Raw genomic sequence first — 15663 nt, forward strand, 5'->3', positions numbered from 1 at the left:
AACTGGGATAAAAATGCGCATTAATTAATGAGTTCCCTCCACAACGAAATCTTTTTGCAAAGAGTATGCACGAATTATTGATCAGACATGATTTATCTGCAAAAAAGTGTAAAAAAAACAGGAAAACTTCAGATTTATGAAATAAATACAAAAAACACAAAATAATAGGAAATCACTTCCTATAATTTACCACCCAAATTTGATATGGAATTGTACTTGGGTAAGTCGTCACTTCATGTACGACCAGATTGTTCGATAAGGAGTGATCAAGTTGCCAAACGATCTCTATCTGCCATAGATGTCCTTCCTACCTCACTTGATTAACCGTCTCTTTGGTCTCAGGGTAGCGTGCTCGCCTCCTGTGCGGGAGGTCGTAGGTTGGATCACCGACCGAGTCAAACCAAATTGGTAGTTATTGGTTCTCTACCAAGCACGCCCTATTTAATAGGATAGAGTGACGACTGATTGGCTCGGAATAATGTATCCAAGTGGAGTGAGATACCTACCTGTGGGCTGTTGAGCTAACACAATAAAGATGCGGCGCATCATGGCGGGTATCTTTCAAGAAGCAAGAACTACCTACTCATCGAAGCATTTGAGTTCATCCGGTTTTAAGTGGGGAACGCTTTAACCGTTTTGCTGTATCCGCTTTTTTTCTTTGTAATACTCGTTTGGTGTTCCCGAGATTTCGCTTCATTTTTACCCTCGGCAAGGATACACATTGCAGTGTACATGTACATGTATTTAGAAGCTTTTAAAAACTGTGGAAAAAATTGAAATGAATGGCTGAAGGCCGAGGTTGAAGAAGAGGGATTATAACTTCCGAAAGATAAATGTAATAAACACATTAAAACAGTTGACTTTGGCACCGACCATTTTATCCTGAAAAGGCGGGGCTGGTATTCTATGTCGGAAAAGACATGTTTTTTTTTTGTTTTTTTTTTGCGCAAGCGCGAATTTTTTATTTGTATTTCAGCAGCAACGCCAATCAATATTTAAGCAATCAAACAGTGTATTATGTGCACAAAATATTTTAATGTACGCACACAGAATTAGCATGTTCCTGCCAGGGCTTCGTAAATTTTACTACATGTATTTGAATGTATGAAAACATTTTCCAATTACAAAAATATTGATCATACACTTGCTGCTCGGGCGTTAAACCACAACAATCAATCAATCAATCAATCAATCACAAACTGAAAGTGTGTGGCTGCTGTTACTGTATACAGAAGACATGGGAAATACAGATTTCAGTTAACCATGATTTATAAAATATGTTTTTAAATGATCCTTATGATATGGCCTATAAATTATATATGTCATTGAGTTAAAAATTGTAAGGAGCTTATTTGAAAAGGAAGGCAAAGAATTACGTTTTAGCTAATATCTTGGAAACTATAATAAAGAAATAAAATGCTTTTCGGGGAGCAGCATGATGCGACCACAGTGGTCGAACCCTGGACAGTTGGGGCAAGTTTGGATACAATATTAGTTTTTGACACACTTAAGCATAGGGACTTACAATTCATTATGGACACAACATCTATATTTAAACTTTTTTGCCCCTTATACTTAAACGGTAGGAGCAACAAACTCGAAATTATTTGGAACATTTTTAGTGCTTAGTAAAATTAATATTTCAAAATTTCATAATAACTGGTCAACCACAACTAAAGTAATCACACGGAAAGGAAGTGTCGCTAGACGACGACGACTGCGCCATAACATTAAAAAAAAACGCAAAAATTTGCGATCGTACACAAAAAACTGTTGAGATGGTCCTATTGATGTAGCCTACAAAAGTCTCCCCGGGCCAAAGTGGTATGATGAATCTTCTTGAGAATTAAGCATTGAAAGCTAAAAACAAAGTTAATCTTTCCAGGTTTTAGCTAAATACATGTTCTGTGTATCAGAATCTTTTTCTTGAATAAAACTTTGCAGGAATAATGTATAAGGGGGGGGGGGGAGTCACTAATGATTTGAATTTTGCTCTTCATAATCAAACATGGCAACAAGCTACATGTACTAGTATTGTAAATTAAAAAAAAAGTGAAATGTTTGTTTTCTACTAGTAAGACTGAATACTTTAATACATAAATGATAATTTTTAATAAGACGTTGTTATGACTGAATTCGTGATCATTCAAATCTTATATATGTAAGTTCCTGTTAAATATAGGATGAACGTGTCCTTAAAATAGGTCCGGCTTTTTCGAACAGCTTACTTAATAAAAAGGTATGTTAGTACTAAATTTGACACTTAACCATTTTGTTTGTAACATGTTATGATACTTGTAACATTCTGACATCTTAGATTAATTGAACTGATTTCACAGAATAATTTACAGCAATAAGATAAATTGAATGATACAACAAGGTATTAAAGATGCTGGAGTGCGAAAGTGTGTGTTAGGCATTTGAGGTTGGGGTTGGGATTGGTCAACATTGTATGGGCATGGACCATTTGATTTTTGTGATAATATGGGATTTTTTTCTGTGGGCAAAAACACTTCTGTTTTGAATGTTTATTTTGTATAAAAATAGGCAAAATGTGGAGATAAATTTATATTCTTACGGTTCACTGAAAATACTGACCAATTTATTTTTCAAGAATCAGGATAAGTTTTTCTTTCGCGGAGACTATCTACCATCCCTCCAAAGAAACCAAATGGACCATGTCTTAATCTGAACTATTAATCGGAGGGGTGAAGGGTATCGATTTAATTAAAAGTCCATCTCGCAGCTCCTAGTTTTTTGTTATATCGCTTATAAATTCAAATATTTGACTAATTGGGGTTACGGTAAACACTTGGATTTCACTTCGGAAAGCAACTAAATGGTTTGTTACAAACCATTTAGTTATTACCGAAGTGCAAATAGTTGAAAGTTTCAAAGAAAAAATGTTTACTGTTCCCCCTTTCCCCAATCACAGGGGCTTGTTCCCACTATCAAATGTATGGCCCAACTAGTATATAACCCACAAAAGGGTGATCCCAGGTTTGGGGGTGCCTCTATTCAACTCAATTGTTTTTTTCAAAATAAAATCGAATATATCACAATTTACTGCTCAGCAATTACTTGACAAATGATGAATAAATACAGGTTTCACCACCAATAAAATAAACACAATGATTGAACATTCAAACTTCATTTGCCTATAATTGACTGGACCGTAAGTGTAACTACTGCGGCCTTGACATCGATAGACTGACAATAGAAAGAGTAATCGAGGCAACGAACCAATACTCTAGCGGAAGTCATAAGAATGTAATCCAGGGACAAAGCCCAGAGAAGGAAAACAGACACACACAACAGAGAACATAAAATAACCAAAATAATACAAAGTAACAAAAGTAAATGAGCAACGCGAACTCCACTAAAACTGGGAGCATGGACCAGGTGCTTTTATTTCTAGAAACACCCGTCGAGTTGCTCATGAAATTACAAATCCAGGGTAGACGAAAGAGGAAAGGAGAACTATGACATTTAGAACAAATCGGTTTTCATGGTGCGGATGGATACACCGTAACGATCCATATTCATGATGATGACCATAAAACTTCTGTATAGTGATGACTTTAATCTTGTACCAACATAACTCTGTTGTAGAAGCCTAATTGTAAGTAATCTAGCGCAATACAAAAGGTCGGTGTAGTTACTGCAAGCTCTGGCAGAACGTATGAGTTGTCATCTGAAAACTCCATACACGGGTGCTGAAGGGATGTCGCCACAGATGAAAGGAAAGTTGACAATACGGAATGAAGACCCACCGCGTTTGTCGTATAGTTTGATCAATAGTTTTTCTTTCCCATAGATCGCAAATTGTAGTTTAAGATATGAGGCTGACTTTACAGTGTCTGTAATATCCTTTATCTCAAGTTCTTTGGGGTAGATGCGGTGTATATAATCCCCGAAACTAAGATCGTGGAAAGCGCGGGAAAATTCGTGTTTCAAGTTTTTAATTATCGCAATTAAATCTAAAGAATCAGGCAAAATGTGAATAAGTTTTGGCACATGAAGAAAAAAAAAACTCAGAGATTTATTGCATTATCCATGTATTTATACCACATAACCCCCAGAAATAACCATTAAAGTTTTTGTAAAGTTTGCCTTTGTAAGATACTGATAGGCCAAATTTAGTTGAAATGCACCGTGGAAAAATGGTAGGAAAGTTTTTTCACACTTTTTCCTTATAAGCAGGCAAAACAACCTTCGTCACAGATGCATCATGATTAGATGTATTTAATATAACTATCAAAGTTCAAAAAGACCAAGTTGAGAATATTGATGTACAACCCATTACCTGACTTTTACACAGAATGATACTGAAGCATTTGTCCATGGGCGTCAGAAGGTCGCAACTTAGTTTCACTTCCGGTCCAAGGGATTGTAGAAATAGGAGTTTGAATGTTCAAATCACAGTGTTGATTTGATTTGAGGTATTTAATGGTGATAAATGTGCCTGTGTTTATTCATTTGATGTATCATTTGTCAAGTGATTTTATTTGAGAAAAAAATGAGTTGAAGTGAGGCACCCTCCCCCCCCCCAAATATTGGACCATCCATTAGTAGATTATATAGTAGCCTGGATACATATTTGATAGTGGGAGCAAGCCCATGTGCCCCAATGAAAACGGCAACCAGGTTGTCTTGTGTTGATGGGTAGCATCTCTTTGAAAAACTTGCTAAAATGACTTCCATTCCGTGAAGATGAAAATGCGACTATTAGATTGGATGGGTATGGATATTTTCCGATATTCTGACAGGAACGAACATTTCAAATCATTTAGATTGATTGATTGTTGGGGTTTAACGACCGAGCACCAATATTTCAGCTATATTCAGGCGATGAACATGAAGTGGACGATAAAATGAAAATGAAATGAAAAATGGGATGGGACACAAGGATAATGGGGTCGATTGCCACTTGAAATAGGGAGAGGTGGGTAGGGTCGGGCAATTTAGCCTCCTGTGGCGGAGCCCTATGGTTCCTACTCCGGGAGAATTCCACAGTAGGGTTCTTTAACGTGTGGGGAACGTGGTATCTTTCACAACACGATGCACCAATGTGGTTTGCGGTCAGGTTTTCCGTATTATAGCCTGACAACCCCAGCATGTAACACGCTAGGGGTACCCCATGCCACCACCTGGGGCACACAACCCAGTTGCTCTGTAGACAGAGCGTCCTAGCCCCCGGCCAGGGTTCTGAACACTATTTAGTCGCCTTTTACAACAAGCTTAGCACTGCTGCAGGCCTATTCTTTTGACACCCGGACCTGCACGAGGTCAAATCATTTAGACATAGACAGAAAACTTGGAATGAAATTATTTTCCGACAGAAAACTTGGAATGAAATTACTTTCCTACAGGAAACATGGAATGTGATTTTTGTCTCAATTTTCAAAATAATTTTTCCACGAAGAATTAAAAACTGAATAGTTCTAGCGATCAATTTGCTAGCTTGGATGAATAAAATTTACACCATACATTCGTATCCCGCAGCAAATAAAACAAAAACAACTAAAGGTAAGAAAGAACTAACAGATATCAGGAAAAACATACCAAAGCGTTAGCGATGAAATAAAATAAAATAAAAAAAAACACAAGACAAAAACTTACCGAAGCGTCAGGGGTGTAATAAAATCCAAAGCCACACGAAAAAAACATATCAGCGGTGAAATAAAATCAAATAAAATAAAACTGGAGTAAAGAATATAAGACGTCACTTACAAAAAAAACGCACAAAAACGAAAACAAATAAAAGCCTGACAGCCATTGTGTACATAGAATGCTCGATACATGATTATATGGTTTTGGCTTAGGAGAAAAAGTCATGAAAAATACAACAATAAATAATAAATATGGAGTTGGACTGGTTTTGAACAGTTAAAAAGATAATATAGAAATTGTGATATTATTTTTTATATATTGCTTAATTCTTTAAGTCATGAGAACTAGTGGTAAAGTATATTAAAGATATCAGTTAGTAAAATCGAGGAAAGGGTTTCGAAGATTCGAACTGGGGCCCTTTTTGGGAAATGTTGGTGATTTAGTGAAAAATACTGCCATAAAATGAGCAAATGATAGCCTGCATGGAACGTAGGATCGGAGCCCTAGCTCCATTCTTAAATTTCTGGATCCGCCGCTAAAAGTTTTACCTGTAAGGCCCTGTGAGTGTCCAAATAACCAATACGACAGCTCGCCCTGGATCGTCAAGTATCTAATTATAAGTCAAAACCAACATTTCTATTTAACCTTAAACATGATTATGCTTGTTCTAAAAAAAATCATAAAAATATACGAGGGCGTATAAAAAACTCATCACAAATCGGTTAATTACAACACCTGCGTAAAAAAAATAATTCGAAAAACGTCATACATTATAATTCTGATACACAAAAATACATAGAAAAACGACAAACATAGGTTATACATAAACATCAGATTATGCTTTTTATCCTTTTTTGTTTGAACGCATACACAAAACTTAATAAGGATGTTTTGTCGTGTAATATAATAAATTCCACGTAACATATACCCTAAAACTCATAATCCGTTAATCACATGCGGATATTTTTTCCATGTTGATTTATATTAAGGCAGAAAACTGTACAAACTGACAAGAAAAGCGAGAAGACACAGAAGAGATAACATGAAAGCGCTACTTTTTATTATCGGGTTGTTTGTATACTCACTAGCATTAGAAACGCATCGGATACTGCCAGTACAAAATGGAGATTACAGCGAAGTTGATGTGAGTTTCTTGTTACTGCGACTTGTTTAAACATTTGGTTTGAATAGAACCTATCACTATTGAGGTATTTTTTTCACCATGAATCACTTTATCCTTAGCATGCAGCGTGTAAATTTTATATGGACTGGTACTTCTCTGAAAGATGAATGCATGATTTTCTCCAAAATATAGATCTGTATGCAGAAAGGACTATTGTAATTAGTAAAATATGATATGTTTAAGGTGGTAGACCTAGGGTAAGGGACACAACTCTTACAAATCATTAGATGCATTTGTATTCAGCATTTTACATCAACCGCACGTAAGCATCAAAGTAACTTGGACTGATTTCATTCTGTTTCAAATGAAAGCCTAATAGGCTTTGGTGAAATTGAACATGATACAAACATATTACTGAATTCAAGAGTTATGTCCTTTACCCTAGGTCTACCTCCTTAAATAAGAAATACCTTCATTTATTTGGTATTTTTGGCACCTTGAAAAAGATACAAGGACAGGCAAATTCATTTGATTGTTTCTACAAATATTCATAAATGCGTCATTATACGTTAATATCACGAGTGTTATTTTTTGTAATCGTTGTATCGTTATATGTATATTTCAGCAATTGTGTTTTTTTTTCATTTCAGCGTTACTTAGAAAAATATGGATATATGTCAAAGGTGAAATCCATTCAAACACACACAACATCAGAAAGAACCAACTCTCTCAAGTAAGACGTACATACAGTACCAGTGACGTTATATTAATTAAGTACCATTCTGTGTAAGAAACAGGCAAATGGTGGTACATCATTTTCCCCAATTTAGTTGTTTTTGCCTAAAATACATTCAGTACATCTAGAAAACAACCAAAAAGCTTTTTAAGTTTATCCAGAGGCATCTGCGACATAGATATTTTTCGACTGCTTATGTAGGGAAAGAGTGCGGGGAATTTTTTCCACCATTTTTCCGTAACTAAATTTGACCTACAATGTATCAATATCTCAAAAGGACAAATTTTACAAACACTCCGATGGTTATTTCTAGTGGTTATCAGGTATAATTAGTTACATGTAGTTAATGCAATATAATCCCTTCGTTTTTTCCTTCATTTGTCACACATTATATAGATTTTGCCCGATTCTTAGACGGAGAAGTACTTAATACGTTAACATGTTTTGCTCTCATATCGTCTATATGCTAAATGTAATGATTTGTCCAAGTTTCAATTTTGATCTTTTTTAAAATATAAAATGTAAACCCTAAGAATGCATATATCCTTGACTTACTCTCAATCTAATTTCATGCCAACATTAACTGCGTGTTTGTTACATTATGTCACCTATGAATTATATTACGTTGAAAGACGAATAAGTGTTTTATAGCTAAATTTCTGCTTTTTTTCAGGGCATTTCAGAAATTCAATGGATTAACAGAATCCGGCAAACTCGATGAACCTACGGTTGAGCTAATGAACAAGCCTCGTTGTGGGGTACCTGACATGGTTCCCGGTAGTGGTGATGGTTCGCCAAAACCTTTCGTAACCGGTGGTACGTTGACCGCAAATATTATTTGGATATCGCGCAATCTGATATGTCTATAATCGATAAAAAATGAAAATAATGAAGTATAAAAACATGTCAAATTAGTTTCAGTGCGACCGAGTTTTGGACAGAAAGTTACACTTATTTCTATGGGTTTCTCGTTGTCGTGTGTACATATTAGCTTTCACCAGTTCGTCGTGTGTTTTCTTTTTGATGTTCCGGGCTGTAGTTTGCCCATGAAGTACACAACGTTCAACATTTTAAAAATTTTATCTTATATATATTTCTAGGAAAATGGTCGAGAACCAGTTTAACGTGGATGATTAGAAGCAATGGATATACCAGTGACCTTTCCCAATCCGTACAGAGGTAATTGTGCGAAACTTGACACAGTGGCGGATCAAGGAATTTATAAAACGGGATTCCACGCTATTATTTGCTAATGTTTGCCAATATTGTGCACAAAAAGAACGAAATTCTGAACAAAGGGAGTTCCAACCCCTGGATCCTCCTGAATCCGCCACAGTGCTGCTTGATATACACCAAGTGTATTCTGATAACTATTCATAATATTGGTGTGTACGGAAGGAAGAAGCAAACTAAGATTTAATCAGTCTTCAGTTTTGAATGCTTTGGATGCTTTTAAAAGTAGAAATTCCGGATCAAAACTAAATTCAGAAAAAAGATTTACATCTACAAGCCCTATTTGCATGACTGTTAACGTTGCGCATGAAACCATCATGCATATATTATGCATTTTACGCTACGATGTTAATTCGTTAAAACTCTAATAAGAATTAGAATTGGTTTACTCCTATAGGGAGGTAGACCTAGGGTAAGGGATATAACTCATGAAATCAGTGATATGTTTGCATCATACTCAATTTCACCAAAGTCTCTCAAGCTTCCGTTTAAAGCAGAATAAAAATGAATCCAAGTTAATTAGATGCTTACATAAGATTGATGTAAAATGCTGAATACAAACGTTCCAACGATTTTTAAGAGTTGTGTCCCTTACCCTGGTCTACCGCCTTAAGTTAGTCATTCATCGCCAAGGACGAGGCCAGTGTTGTAATGTTCATTTCTGGTCTAGTATTTAAATAATAAATACACACCTAGCAAAGACGAATTAGTTTGAAAACAATATCCACGCATATAGAGAATATTTGTTTCTATATAAACAAATTTTTAATTTAAAATATTTTTTTTTTCCAAACAAAAACTCTCTACCCTTCACTCGCTAATGAAATGGTTACCCTTATCATTAGTGTTATGTACAAATCGAGACTTTAGGTTGAATATAAATTTAAATCGTTAACTCTCGGCATATCTCGCTCCGATGTCAGAAATTGCCGAAATCATGAAAAAAACTAGTGTTTACATTATACGTGACATTTTAAGGTAGATAGAAAAGAGTAGAAAACACTAGCATAACACTTTAACGGGAGAGCATGATTTTATTCGCAAAAGTTTATCTCCGACACCGAGATCGAAACTTAGATCGCCCGGTGAAACAATTTAATCCTCGCTACCTACTACATTTTTGTGCAACGAATACACATTTTGTTTAGGCCGTTCTGCCACAGTACATTGTTAACTAACTCGCTAGCTAGGGATTAAGGGAATTTCGAAAATAATTAAAATTACATTTCTCTTTCTTTTCCCTTTTGTAATTCTTCTTTGTATACAATATCAAAGAAAAGTCTGCTTAAAGTAAGATGATAAAAATGTATTTGAAAATTACAGGCTAATCAATTTAACTCTGTTTAGGGGCCAAACCTTATAAAGCCCATACACTTTAGCCTAATAATAAAAAATGAGCTAGCAAGGAAGCTTGGGGCAAAATTTTAAATATTAGGAAATCAACTGTAAAAAGAACACAATTAAGATAATGTATATATAGAATCGTCTTCACATTTATAAGCGTCCCATCCGTACTTCTATATAATAAGTTTCTTATTTAATTTAAACTAGGTCAGAAATCGCCAGAGCTTTTCAGGCATGGGCTGATGTGTCCGGATTGGAGTTCACAGAAGTGACTAGTAACCCTGACATTCTTATATTCTTTGCGGTCGGAAGTCATGGAGATAGTGGTAGTTTTGATGGTCAAGGTAAAATTATCTTTCTCTTTCACGTCGTCGTCATAACTTGCAACCAATCATTAACGTCCTCACAACTGACAACCAATCAGTAACGTTGTCACAACTGACAACGATCAGCCCAATTTGTTCCTAGATTGAAATCAAAGACTGAAGTCACGTCAAATATTCTATGCCACTGATTTTGTTTTGCTTTAAACATCCAATCAGTGATTTTCTAGTTTTCACAATAAACACTGCCGTAGATATTATGTATGGACTTGGCTTAGGATTTTTTTTTGATTTTTTAAAATTCTGAAATTTGGAAATTCTAGGTCGATTTAAGGAAGACTATGCAAGGTTGATATTGATAATATACATTAATGTTCGTTTCCACGCCACGCCACGTCTTTTGACATCGTACATTTGTACATTACTAGCAAAATAAGTGCATTCCACTTGACATTGTGTTACGCAACAGTTCTTCAATCGGCTAAGATCGACAAACTTCGAGTGAGTCCGAAATAGTACCAACTCAAACAAAGCTGCGATATGTTCTAAACCTAAAATTTCTGTTTCTTTGAGCAATTGTTTTATATAAATGCGTGATTTTAGCAACACTCAACGATTCTAAAGTACATTATGGTTATTTTTAGGTGGGGTTCTTGCTCACGCATACTTTCCAGAAAATGGAGATGCTCATTTTGATGACGGTGAAACATGGGTTGTTAATAGAACAGGAATTGACCTTTTCATCGTGGCTGCTCATGAGTTCGGACATTCTCTAGGACTTGACCATTCGAATGATCGACCTTCTCTGATGGCTCCCTTTTATTCTGGTTACATCCCGAATTTTAAGCTGTACACGGACGACATTCGAGGAATTCAGTCTCTTTATGGTCAGTATATAAATAGAAATAATATTTTTCTGCAAATGGTTTAGCAGTAGTTCGCCTTTTGTCAAGCATGCGCAAAAACCCATGAAAATGAATATAAATACATTCCATTTAAAACAAGAACAGAATGAAGACTTTGTATGCATCCGATTCGACAGACGTGTTTGAATCCTTTTTGTGGTGCCAACGCTGTGTAACATTCTTGGTTACTTGCAATATCCCCGCTCTTATGGGCACTTGTGAAGATATAGTAAACGATGTTTTTTATACTTGACATCGTTTTAAACATTTTTGACCCCACCCTTCCAAGTAAAAGTTTCCAGTTTTCAGTCCACCTTCCAAAATTTTATAATATGTACACATATTATACTTGTAACAGTACATGTACATGTAGTATTCTTTTGTACCAGTACGTGCTGTACTATAATGTACCAGTATATGTACATGTTGTATATGGAGTACTTTAATTTACTAGTACATGTAGTAGTCTTTACTAGTGAGTGTTTTATTAAAGTTTTAATTCTTCAATCTCAGACATTTTTAATGTAACACTAGTACTGTAAAATAGACTCGCTGGCCAACACAACTTGTGATTTTAAACATTGTGGTTTCGAGAATAAATCCATATAAGTGAAGTTAAAATTCCAAGTTTGACTATTGCAATTTTAAGTCAGTTGCACATATTTTATAGAATATAAAAAAAAAGTACATAGCCAAAAAAATCTAAATTGAATATTAAGGTTTGTTGACAAGAAATGTATTTGGTAAGAAAGAATTTCAGTTTTTGAAATACAATGAGCTAATTCTCATATAGGGGACACATTTTTACAGTATACTGCTCCAGAGCATTCAACTCATAAACTTATCCTTCATGATTAAAAGAATCAATTATGTTTTTATTTTAGGATTACCAGCTACACAGCCACCAACCAATCCGCCAACCAACCCACCGACTAATCCACCAACAAATCCACCAACCAATCCTCCCACAAATCCACCAACCAATCCTCCCACAAACCCACCAACCAATCCTCCCACAAATCCACCAACCAATCCTCCCACAAACCCACCAACCAATCCTCCCACAAATCCACCAACCAATCCTCCCACAAATCCACCAACCAACTCACCAACAAATCCACCAACCAATCCACCAACCAACCCGCCAGAAGACAACAGACCGGCTCTCTGTAAGATAGGATACGACGCTGCTATTCAAGGTAGTTAAATTTTTGTGAAACATAATTGACCAGGGACATATATGTGCATGTAGGGAACGATGAATTGATTTCATTCCGATTTTGGAGGCGAGTGGGGGTACGCATCAAATTTTGAACAACAAACAATGGAAATTCAGGCAGTAGATACAATGTCTAAATAGAAGTACACATGATTGTTTAAAAGTGAGTGCGGTAGAGGCCGAAGCTTCAGCGATTCTTTTTTCCCCTGCCTTTTGCGATATATTATGGACTTCAAAATTCTGAAAGAGATCTGTACCTATTCTTGTTTCTATTTCAAGCATCAAATGGCGACACGTTGTTCTTTGTTCTCCGACGATTTGTCCTGATGATGAACGATGACGGATTTTATCGAGCAAGATACACAACATCAATGTTCCGTGGATCTCCAAGACGACCTAATGCTGTGTTTACTGTTCCGGGGTCAGACAAAACTTACTTTGTAAGAGGTATGATACATGTGTATGACAAAATATTAAAAAGAATGAAATTTTTGCCGGTTTACTGTTCCGGGCTTAGACAAAACTTACTTTGTAAGAGGTATGATGCATGTGTATGACAAGATATTAAAAAGAATGAAATTTTCATTTTAATCATAGTATTTACGTCTGACTGACATTTTAATCATCGTATTTACGTCAGACTGGCATTTTTTATAGTATTATTGCGTAAAGTATTCCATATTGGCTGAGTTTTTTATTGGTTTGAGGCTGACCATATTGGACTGAGCAGTAGCCGAAGTCCAATATTGCTAGCGGAGCCAATTACTCAGCCAATTTGGAAAACCTTACGAAATTATACCTTAATTGAGTAATTAGTCCAATACCTCCTATTGGCCTTGGCCAATATTGATTTTTACCAGGCCAATATGACGTATTGGTCAGATAAAAGCCGTATTGGACGGCAAAATCCCGTATTGGCGCAGTTTTGTATTTTGTATTGTATGGCAGTTTTGTTCATATTTAGGCTTAAATTCGAACGTTAGTCAATAATATAGTATTATTGCGTAATATTTTCCATATTAGCTTAGTTATTGGTCCCAGGCTAGCCATATTGGACTGAGGCGCAGCCGAAGTACAGTTATATTTCTAGCCGGAAGACCAATAACTCAGCCAACCAGTCCAATACGCCAGGCCAATATGGATTTTAACCAGTCTAATATGACGTATTGGACGGGTAAAAGCCGTATTGGACGGCTGGATCCCGTATGTCGCAATTTTGTATTTTGTATTGTATTGGCAGGTTTTACCATATTTAGGCTACTATTCGAACATTGGTCAATAAATCATCGTATTTACGAATAAGCGTAATTTTTCGTTGATAAGATGTTGTATTTGATCTATAAATAACCACTTCCTATTTGCTTTTTAATTTGAGATAGGGACCCATTCTCGTGAATTCTCAGTCACATTACGAGATTTGCGAGCCCTATTTGAAAAATTTGCTCAACGAACCACGCTTTGTTACCAATGCAATTAAAAACAAAATTTCTCCAGGACGAAGAGTGTACGAATTCAACGCCGAAGGCAGGAGAATCACAATGTACTGGATTAGAGGAGGACGACAAAGCATGCCCGAACGACCACGTGCTGCCTTCGCCATTAGTGAGAACGAAGTCTACCTCATTGGTGTAAGTTTATCAGAAAATAATTTCATAGACCCTTTTGTGCTTAGTCTATTAAAATGCTCACTCTTCGAGGTAGGGCTCGGATGAAACTCAGAAATTTTCTTGCGGAAGTGGACATTGAGCATGCTTTACGTATGCTCGTGTAAAGCACGATTATTGACTATCTCACACTTTGCACCAAAGGGTATATTTTCACGCACGTTGTATTTTCCGAAAGAAATAAATCATCAGTAAAATATCATGTGAAGTGCAAGTTTAGGAGACCATGGACACTTGTCATTTTAGACTTATTACTGTAAAGCTGAGACGAATTCATAACTCAAAAGCATAAACAGACAAAAACCGCAAAGCAAACCAAACACGATTGGATTAGACGGAAAAATCACTGGAATATATGGTAAAGCGATGTTTTTATTTCCAGTTCAAAAGACCATGGACATTTGTTATTTAAGACTTTTTACTGTTAAGCTGAAACATATTCATAACTCAAAAGCAAAAACAGACAAAAACCGCAAAGCAAACCAAACACGATTGGATTAGACGGAAAAATCACTGGAATATATGGTAAAGCGACGTTTTTATTTCCAGTTCAAAAGATAGGACACCGATAATGGGTTCGATCCTGCTCACTTATCATAAAGTCTCTCACATTAAAACATTTTATTTCAGAGAACCAAAGTATGGAAGTTCGATGTGACCACGAGAAGGGTAATAGACGACTCGCATCAGCTAATCAGTGATCGATTCCCAAATGCTCCCAGTAGAATTGATGCTGCTATGAACCCTGATCTAGAAACAGTCTATTTTTTCAGTAGCAACCAGTAAGTTTGTGTATCTTATTATACATTTTATTCTAGTGCTTTGTTTGTAATTCGTCCACCCCGGATTTGACTTTTTATGAGCAACTCGGCGGGTGTTTCTAGAAAAGCAGAGGACGCTAACCCTATCGGTGCACTTTGTCCAAATTCTCAGATTTTAGTGGAGTTCGCATTTGCTTTTGTTACTTTGTATGTATGATTTTAGATATTTCATGTTCTTTGTTGTGTTTGTCTTTTTTACATGTCTGGTCTTAGTCCGTAGGTTACATTCTTTTGATTACTGCTATAACCTTGGTTCCCTTTATTATTCTTACCATAATTTTACATCTTATTAAATGTGAACAACCTGCATTAATTATTCCGATAAATCCTGATAAGGTTGTACATTCTCCAATCATCCCATGCATCTTATCGAATGAAACATTTTAAATTTTAAAGTACATGCTTAAGGGAAACGTTTGTATTGTCATATAAATGCTATATATTAAAGTTATTTATTCAAGTTGTTCTTTCGATCTCAATTGATGCAGTGTTTACGTACTGTGATTTAAGTTAGTAACGTGTAAATTTTTCACGTAATTAAGAGGTCAATTTGTATTGTAGGTACCATATGTTTGATATGACGCTCAATCAGGTGATTGCAGGACCATTGGATGCCGCCTCTGATTTCTTACAAGGAAGGTGCGCTTTGGTATCGCCCCAATTGAGAGGATTGAATGTATAA

At 35.9% G+C, this 15663-nt stretch overlaps 1 protein-coding gene across 1 annotated transcript; it reads left to right on the top strand.

Moving 5' to 3' along the window:
• The first annotated feature begins 6655 nt into the window (after positions 1–6655).
• On the top strand, positions 6656–15663 carry LOC148606462 (uncharacterized). The gene is made up of 11 exons (XM_088546106.1): positions 6656–6757; positions 7387–7469; positions 8146–8288; positions 8573–8651; positions 10257–10393; positions 11017–11263; positions 12139–12476; positions 12776–12943; positions 13991–14124; positions 14791–14942; positions 15543–15663. Exons 1-11 carry the CDS (start codon positions 6656–6658, stop codon positions 15661–15663), a joined length of 1704 nt encoding a protein of 567 aa, XP_088402232.1.

The sequence above is a fragment of the Perna viridis genome, chromosome 9, assembly GCF_037379345.1.
Source record: "Perna viridis isolate PV_CMFRI_1.1 ecotype Kerala chromosome 9, ASM3737934v1, whole genome shotgun sequence".
NCBI lineage: Eukaryota > Metazoa > Mollusca > Bivalvia > Mytilida > Mytilidae > Perna > Perna viridis.

Coding starts and splice junctions, on each gene's coding strand:
- LOC148606462 (XM_088546106.1), top strand. CDS start 6,656: ATGAAAGCGCTACTTTTTATTATCGGGTTGTTTGTATACTCACTAGCA. Junction 7,470..8,145: donor GAAAGAACCAACTCTCTCAA/GTAAGACGTACA, acceptor GCTTTTTTTCAG/GGCATTTCAGAAATTCAATG. Junction 11,264..12,138: donor ATTCAGTCTCTTTATGGTCA/GTATATAAATAG, acceptor CATGATTAAAAG/AATCAATTATGTTTTTATTT.